This window comes from Penaeus vannamei, chromosome 20 (assembly GCF_042767895.1).
Source record: "Penaeus vannamei isolate JL-2024 chromosome 20, ASM4276789v1, whole genome shotgun sequence".
Lineage (NCBI taxonomy): Eukaryota > Metazoa > Arthropoda > Malacostraca > Decapoda > Penaeidae > Penaeus > Penaeus vannamei.
Window position 1 is genome coordinate 41,094,570 of NC_091568.1, and position 10,000 is coordinate 41,104,569.

The following is a 10,000-nucleotide window of genomic DNA, read 5'->3' on the forward strand; positions in this document are numbered from 1 at the left end:
TTCAAATTGTTCATAAATTCAGCTTTTAATTAGATTTTTTTATTTTTTTTATTTATTTATTTTTTTTTATTTTTATTTTTTTTTGATTGAAGTTAACCATTTTTTTCTATATTTTTGAGTGAATTTCAACCAACACAAGTGATTCCAATTCATTCTTTTGAAAATGGAAGCAAATTCTGGTTTCCACGATAAATAATCTTTAGCACAAGTGTTAGAACATAAAATTTCTTTATTTGCCGCATGGTTTATTCTGCACCTGATCTTGCTTGTTGTGAAACCTTCAGACAAATATGCGGAGAGGGTTTTATCAGTTATTCAGTTCAGTGAGTTATAATGGGAGGAAAAATAAACGACACTTTAAAGAATATTTTTATAGAGAATAAGGTAAGATCAAAATCAAAGAAGCATAAAAAATCATTATATATACATACATACATACATACATACATATATATATAAATATATATATATATATATATATATATATATATATATATATATATATATATATATATATATATATATATACATATATACATACATATATACATGTATGCATATATATACACATATATTAAGCATATATACATACATAGACTCAAACATATATAAAACATATAAAACAGTACATCTGCTATGAAAGTATCACATCTGGATCAGAATATCATGATTATTACAGCATCACTTTAAAGAGCACATTATCAGCCAAACAGGGTTGCTTATGTATATATTTCTATTTTACTCTCTCGCGGGAAGTGAGAGGAAGAGCTGTTTGATCTTGAACAGAAACTAAGGCAGTGTGTTTGAGTGTGTGTGTCAACGGAAGATTGGAAGAAAGAAGGGGGAAGATTAGTGATAAAGATAGGAAGAGAGGGAGGGTGGAAAACAGAGAGAGAAAAAAAACTGATTGTGTTTTACCGCAAGATTGGTAGGAACGGAAGAGGAGGTTGGAGAGAGACAAAAGATTGGGTGTGTGAGAAGAATGGTAGAAAGGTGGAAGAGAATAAAGACAGGAACAAGAGGAGAACCCAAAGGAAACTGTACGTAGTGTAAGAAAAGGTTCGATGTAGTCTGTCCAGTCTCCTTCGGTTTAAGACTGGGAGAGTGACGGAACACTGGCTATCTATAAGAAGAAGAGGCTGCGGAGAACGTGAGAGAAAAGCTTCCATGTACCTTTCTATGAAGTGCCTAAAGAGTCTAAGCTCAAGCAAGAGGAAGTTAGATTCGAGAGATGAATGTCTGAAGAAATAGACTTGCTTAACATACCCTTTTTAACTGTCCTACAAGGCCTGTGCTACTGTTCTGTGACATAATTGCTTCGCACTGAGTAAAACCCTTGAATTATACAAAAAAAAAAGTATGTCAGTGTAGAATTTGTGTTTATGTCCATTCGACCATTCACTTGAATGTTTCTATATATGTAATCATTATATGCAAGCACCATCAAATTCATTTCTAATAAAAATGCACACCTCCATGTATTTCTGCCGGTATATACAAGGCTTCACACACTCCTACTTTAAGCCAGAAATTGGGTCCCAAAACCTAGACATGTTTGCCACCTTATAACACATCCTATTTCTTATCTCTCCTTAGATAATCTGATTTCCTTCGCATTGAAGAATCTTCGACACTTTAGCCTCGCAGACTCAGCCTAAGAATACCCGTCCTTCCTTACTGAAGCATCAAAATTAAGAGTTTGTGATTGAGAAACAGCCATGGATGGAGGAGCGCCAAGGGACCTCTGGACTCTCGAAGCACTGGACTTCTTGCACTCGGATTCTCGGACTTCTTGGTCACTGGCTTGAAGTATAGACTGTAGGAAGACTAGTGAATGAAAAAAAATCCTTTTAATGCATCTACTTCATCTCGAACTTTATAATTTGTTAATGTGTATTTGAGCTGTCTTCAAACCTTGGAATCCTTTTGTTGTGGTTAAATTGTCTTTAGCTTACGTGTCTCTTGTCATTTTTCTTTACCTGGAGGTGCATAAAAACAAGGATAAATGTCTGTTGCTTTACAAAGTATAAAATCACACCAGAGGTTATGATTACGCTTTTAAGATTTTTTTTTTTTTTCAGTCTATCTTAGCCAGTTGAGTCCGGATATCAAGAGTCCAGCATTCTCAAAAAAGTGAATACGTTCTAGGCATCACCCTGCGCCAGTGAGGACGGTTAAACTCTGTGTACCAAACGATAACTATACTTTCACAGTTTCTTTTGTTGTCTTTGAAATCGCGTTTCATGAAAGCTATGTTTGTTTTATTTAGTTTTTTTCGTGATTTAATTCCTTCCTTGTGACTGATATCACCGCTTGAGTGCCATATCCTTTAACAAGGCAAGAATCAGGGAAGTGCAACAGGTATAGCTCTGCGTGGGCGGTCCAGCGATCGTGGACTTCCTGGAACACAACACTTCCTTCCCACTTTTCTTCCTCATGCGAAGAACTCCGGGTCAGCAAACGGACCTTGCCATGTCGGTCGCGAAACTGCGCGTTGGAAATGGAAATGGAGAGCCGATATAGCGTGGCACAGTGCCACGTTCTGGCTACGAGAAGCCCTGGGAAGAAGGCCTTCGAATATATTGTCATAAGTACTCTAGATTGGATCCATATATATATATATATATATATATATATATATATATATATATATATATATATATATATATACACACACACACACACATACACACACACACACACACACACACACACACACACACACACACACACACACACACACACACATACATATATTTATATATATATATATATATATATATATATATATATATATATATATATACATATATATATATATATATATATATATATATATATATATATATTCACACACACGTGTATATATGTAAATTACACAATACATAATCACTGAAATTATCATCATCAGTATAGTCAACAATATCTTAGCCTTAAGTACTTCTTCAATTTACACAAATGAGCATATCCATCCATATATATATATATATATATATATATATATATATATATATATATATATATATATATATATATATATATATGTCTTACATATATTCTGTGCAAGACTTCCTTACATTACTACGGTAATTTTTTTTCTGACATCTCAACTTTTCAATAAAATATCTCAGAGTAAACACTGTGTTTACCTTATTCTTTAATCAAAAAATAAATATGTGTCTCTGTACACCCGCGGGGAGCATCTTAGACCTAATTAACACATTGTATGAGCTCTGCGCAGTAACCATGGGACTTGAACGCATCATAAGGCGTGGAACAGAAACGTTTTTAACGTTGTTTCGAATCATGCATTCACAAACGTTCACAAAGTACTTCTTTCCAGTATAAAAATAGGGAAGCTTGGGAAGATGTCGTCCTAAAACAACAATGAATAGAAAAAATGAAAAGAAAATCGTCTTAAAATAAGAATGAATCAAATGAAAAAAATATATATAAATGCTCTTAGACATTTGATTATGCAGAATTTGGAAAAAATGTAAGCCCTATCACGTAATTTAATGACTCCAAGTTTTAAAAGATTGATGCCCTAAAAGGGAATTTAGAGCGGAGATTCCCTTACACAAGGTAATGTATCCGCTTCATTTCTTAAGATAATTCCAGGTACAGACCAATAATAGTACCTTCACTTCGACACGGCACTGAATCTATTGTATTGCAAGCGAAGAGAAGGGAGTACACTCGTATTGCACACACGGACATTCCCCCACGGCTGCTAAGTACTTCCAAATACCATTTAGGCGATATACCCAAGCTTTATTATCGCAATATCGCCTCTTTAAACTCACTGGCGATGCACGACGAGGGGAACGACCCTTCTCGCCGGCGCTGACGAGGAACTGGGCGGTCGCAGGTGCAGCGGGAAGCGGCGGCGAGGGCGTGGGCTGAACCGCGACGGCTGCGGGCGGGAGGAACCTTACGCTACGTCACAACACTTGCTCTTCACAACACGTCAATCGGGGGTGAATCAGGCGTTCACGAGTTGCTTCGTCTGTTTCATGACACGCGGCACCGCTTTTATGCTGGCGACAGTGAGTTACATTGACACTGTATTTTATAGACGTAGGCAGCGCGAATGACACTGGCGCGGCGGGTTTCTCGTCATGACAGTATGAATTACACTGAGACAGCTGGATTTGCTAATTATACTGAGAGAGCATAAGTCAGTGCGAGTCACACTGAGATACACATCGATGAGGTACACAAACTAGCATACTTTGTGTTTTTGGCTCCTACAGAAGCTGTTGGCAAGCAGCTGTACTATAGGTATTTGGCACAAGGAACTACGCTACGTATTAGAAAATAATAATAATACAATTCTGAGATTCTCTTACATATAAGAGATGATAACGCGGCGATTACTCTTTCGTTGGGACCAGCATCAGCAGCCCACAACGCTGACAACCATACTAGTAACACCACTATAATCATTCCGTCTGGTGGTTGACGTATTGTAAAAAAAGGGAACATCATCCTCCGCCGACGATGCCATGTCTCCAAGGCGACGAAATTCCTCCTGCGAGTCCCCGCGAGTAAGTGACTGGAGTCGCCTCCGCCCCGTTACACCTTGCACTCGCTCTCGGGCAGCCGGTCGGCGGTGGAGCCGTTCTTGCTGAGCCAGAGCTCCCTGTCCATGAGGGCGCGCTCCTCCTCGCCCTCGCTCTCGCCGCTGCTCGCCTCGGCCTCCTTCCTGCCGGCCTCCTCGTCCTTGGAGTCCTTCTTGTGCGGGTCCGAGAAGACGCTGTCGTTGGCGGCCGAGCTGCTGTGGCCTTCCGGGATGGCCGAGAGCCTGCCCTGGGGGGCGATGGCCCCGGCCCCGCCCCCTGCGGCCGAGGGCGGGTCGCCGTCGCACGAGACGATGGAGTCCCCGGGGTTGCCGGCCGAGTCGAAGCGCGGCCGCGTCGAAGTGTTGGGGTGCGGCGGCTTGGACGAGATGCTGGCCTTCTCCCAGAAGAACCTGCGGCCGTGGTGCTGCTTGAGGCGCGGGAACACCCTCGCCAGGCACTCCACGTACGCGTCGCGGTACTGGCGGTTCATGAGCACGTACACCACCAGGTTGAGGCAGTACTGGATCCAGTACAGGATGTGCAGGAAGAGGAACCTCACGGGGTGACTCACCAGCGGGTCGAAGGTGTGCACCATCATGACGGGGACGCTGCACACCAGCACCAGCACGAAGATGATGAAGATGGTGCGGGCGACGCGCATGTCCCGCCGGCTGGTGTTGAGGCGTTGGCTCACCGTGGACGACTGGTGCGTGCTGCGGGGGGAGGGGGTGGGTCAGCCGGGCTACAGGTGGGTCAGGCTAGCAATTACCGTAACAATTATCTATTCGAAATGCTTTGGTGACAGATTCTCCATGCATGAAAGAGCCGAAGAGCAGTTTTGGAGAAATTTAAAAAAAACATTCAAAAGGAAAACCCTTCATATGCAATGACATAACAAACTTATATACAGATTCACAAGAAACGGCCCACAACCTTTGTAGTATAATTCAATATTTCACGCTGGTATTAGACCAACTAAGCTACAAGAACGCCTTTGCCACTTACCGCCTGCCGTTCAAGTGCCTGGCTGCACGGACGCTACAAGGGCAAAAGCAAGAGGTTAAACGCAGCTACAAGAGTCCAACAAGCAGCATTAGCAGTGGAAAACCGTGGCTTTGGGTGGGGGAGGTGTGGAGGGGGGGGGGGGGAGGAGTGCAGGGCAGTTCTTGTTTTGATTTTTTATCAGTTGGTTTACACGCGCTCTGATGAAGACGTTTGGAGTGTGACTAAGCTGCGTCTTGAACTTTACAAGCTGGGACGATTTAAGTGTATACAAGGATATCTTTATAAAGGTTTTCATCCAACTCTACAGATTTAGAATCGGTTTTAGACCAAAACTCTTAGATCATTATCAAAATTTACTATTCAAAATATCCGGCTGAACCAATAACAGGCATAAGGCTATCATGCCCCAAAGACAGAAACCAAAACTTTAGCATTTTTATGATTAAGAATTACAATTACGATAATCGGCTTTATGACAAGCAAGGGACCAACATCCCGAAAGTGCAAAACGAGGTCGTCGGATGTTCGTCCAGTCGAAGGCTACGGCAGAAGCGTGAAGGGATGTGATTATCCCAATCTTAAGCGACGAGGGATGTTTGGAAAGAGCATCGGGGGGGTGGGGGGGGGGGGGGGGGGTTATTCGAGATGATGATAGTTCTCAAATTTGCAAAAAGGCGAATGGGAATGGCGTGGGAGGGATAGCACTGTTTCTACTCCCACATATTAACCCTTTGATAGGCATATAATCATGTGTATGTATGCATGATTTATAAATGTAAACACACAGACGCCCATACGCAGAATTATATATGTATATATATATATATATATATATATATATATATATATATATATATATATATATATATATATATATATATATATATATTTTTTTTTTTTTTAATATATATACGTATATATATGTGTATGTGTGTGTGTGTGTACCCCGCATACATGTATTCATATACGTATGTATATACTACGTAACTCCTAAACAAAATAATGCCACAAAAATGTACAAAAATGACGTTAGCAAATGTTAAAAAAAAACGATGCATGATATCATAGAAAACCACATACAATAAAAACACATAAAACATTTTTCTTAACATGACAGATATAATAACATGAAAATAACATGAGGGGAATAAAAAAAAAATACGAAAAATGGATATTAGGATTTAGTGGATATATGTTTATTGGTGTGGATAATTATATAATTATGGCGAAGACTATGTCATCTAAATTGAATTAATTGAATTGAGTTAATTAATTGTCTAAGTGGTGTATTTAGATATTTATTTTTTCCCTCTGGTGATAAGTGGTGAGGATGGTGATGGTGATGACGATGATGATGGTGATGACGATGATGATGATGATGATGATGATGATAAAGATGATAATGGTGATGACGATGATGATGATGATGATGATGATGATAAAGATGATAATGGTGATGACGATGATGATGATGATGATGATGATGATGATGATGATAAAGATGATAATGGTGATGACGATGATGATGATGATGATGATAAAGATGATAATGGTGATGACGATGATTATTATGATGATGATAATGATGATGGTGATGGTGATGACGATGATGATGATGATGATGATAAAGATGATAATGGTGATGACGATGATGATGATGATGATGATGATGATGATAAAGATGATAATGGTGATGACGATGATAATGGTGATGACGATGATAATGGTGATGATGATGATAATGATTATGTAATGACGATGATAATGGTGATGATGATGATGATGATAAAGATGATAATGGTGATGACGATGATGATGATGATGATGATGATGATGATAAAGATGATAATGGTGATGACGATGATGATGATGATGATGATGATGATGATGATAAAGATGATAATGGTGATGACGATGATGATGATGATAACAATGATGATGATGATGATGATGACGATGATGATGATTATGATTATGATGATGATGATGATAATGATGATGATGATGATGATGATGATGATGATAACAATGATGATGATGATGATGATGATGATGATGATGATGATGATGATGATAAAGATGATAATGGTGATGATGATGATGATGATGATAACAATGATGATGATGATGACGATGACGATAATGATGATGATGATGATGATGTTCATTTTCATGGTAATGATGAGGAGGAGGAGAAGAAGGAGGGGGAGGATGTTGATGTTGATATCAATGTTGATGTTAATGGTGATGCTGGTGGTGGAGATAATGACGATGAGTACGACGATGATGATGATAATGTTCATGTTCACTTTGATGATGATGACGATGGCAATGGCGATGATGATGTTGATGATGATGTTGATGGTGATGATGATGATGATTATGATTATGATGATTATGATGATGTTGATGATGATGATGATGATGATGATGTTCATGTTGACGATGACGACGATGATGATGTTCATGATGATGATAATGGCAATGACGATGATGATGTTGATGATGATGTTGATGATGATGATGATGATGACGATGACGATGATGATGATGATGATGATGATGATGATGATGATGATGATGATGATGATGATGATGATGATGATGATGATGTTGATGTTGATGTTGATGATGATGACAATGACGATGACGATGATTTGATGATGATGATGATGATGATGACGATGACGATGATTTAATGATGTTGATGATGATGATGATGATGTTCATATTAATGTTGATGTCGATGACGAAGACAGTAACGATTATCATTATCATCATTGTCCTCACCATTATTGTCATTATTGCCACAGTCATCATTTCCATCATTATCATTATCAGTTAAATTATTAAAACTATCCACACTCTTAGTATTAGTATCATTGTTTCTGCTGTTATCGCTCTATCATATCATCCTTATCTTTTTCATTCTCGTTATCATAATTTTTAGCTTTGATATTCCCAATGATAATAGCATAATCAAGAAGGTCGGTGGATATGATGCGATAAAGATGGTGATAAAGATGATAACGATGACGAAGAATATGTAAAAAAAAAAAAAAAAGAAAAAAAAAAATCTTCGCATGTCTAAGCTGTCATGTCATGTCAAGCAGTCATGTCAAGATGTCATGTTAAAGGTCACGGCAGGGGGAAAATGCATGATTTGCCGTACGAACGCAACTTGCATGTTTCTCACTACATGGAGAATAAGAATTTGATATTTCTGTCAAAAAAAATATATATTGTAGACAAAATAATGATAGATGACTGAGAATAGAGGAGAATGGAAAAGGGAAATAGTGAAAGGGAAAAAAGTTGCTTCATTTTTATCTATCTACTTTTTGTTGATAAGGTTTTGATAAGATGCGTATTATAAAATATTTTGAAAAGGACTTGTACTATATTTTTATTTTCCTTATAATTTTGTTTAATTAAATGAAAGGATGTAATATGATCATGATAAATAAAGATGATGATATGAAATATGATAAGAATTTTAATGAATAGGAAATGAGAAAAAATGATATAAAAAGATGAATATGAGAAAAAAATGATAAAAAGATGAATAAAGTGCAAGCGAATAAAAGGAGATAAATGTTAAGGATATAGAGAAGATAAAGATAAAAATGTAAACAAAGAGAAGCTGAGAATGTTTTAGAGATCTATGCAAAGGGACAGCATTGCAAGCCGTAGTGAAAGGTCTATGTACAAGAGAATGCAACAAGAAAAGATGGAGAAGAAGAAAGAGAAGAAGATGAAAGTCATGAAGCTCGAATAGAAAGAGAATGGGAGGATAAGAAGGAATGAGAAAAGGGAAAATGAGATGATGAAATGGGGTAAGAGAGAAGGGAATAAATATTTCGAAGAGAGAAGTGCATAAACGGAGATGAAACGACGACTCGTGACTTAGAAAGACGTAGAAGAAGAAGAAGGAAAGTGAAGATAGAGAACGCAAGATTCAAAAACATAGACAAGGAGATCCAGGAAGAAAAGAGAAGAGAGAAAATAAGAAAAAAAAAACAATAACAGAAACAAAAAAACAGAACAGAAGCATAGCCATGAGACTCACAAACGAGCTCTGAGATTCGACTCGGAAACCATCTTCTTCAGGCTCTTGAAGCTGGAGTTCGATCCCTTGCGCTGGTTCGTGGCGGAGGTGGAGGAGGTGGAGGTGGTGGAGGAGGCAGCCGGCGGCACCTTCCCCCTGCTGGAGGCACGGTTGACGCGGGCGGTGCTCAGCTTGACCTGCGGGGTGAGGTCAGGTCAGTCGAGGCGGTTGGAAGGCTGCTGGGTCGATATGTTTCATGACGTCACGATCATATGTCATTCAGGGAGTGGTCTTTGACTTGACAGGACGTTTACGGTCAGGCACGAATGACAGACAGTTAGCTCTTGATCGATGACATGCCACCGTGAGAAGTACGTGCTTC

The 10,000-nt window shown here is 38.9% G+C and overlaps 1 protein-coding gene across 1 annotated transcript in view; it reads right to left on the reverse strand.

The window, feature by feature from the left end:
• Window positions 1-356: 356 nt before the first annotated feature.
• LOC113813398 (protein trapped in endoderm-1) overlaps window positions 357-10,000 on the reverse strand; it is a 51,724-nt gene continuing 42,080 nt past the window's right edge. The window contains exons 7-9 of the mRNA XM_027365371.2: window positions 9,640-9,815; window positions 5,571-5,603; window positions 357-5,278 (exon numbers count right to left, since the gene is read on the reverse strand). Coding sequence (XP_027221172.1) covers window positions 4,579-5,278; window positions 5,571-5,603; window positions 9,640-9,815 — 909 coding nt within the window. The 3' untranslated portion in view covers window positions 357-4,578. The remainder of the gene's footprint in view (window positions 5,279-5,570; window positions 5,604-9,639; window positions 9,816-10,000) is intronic.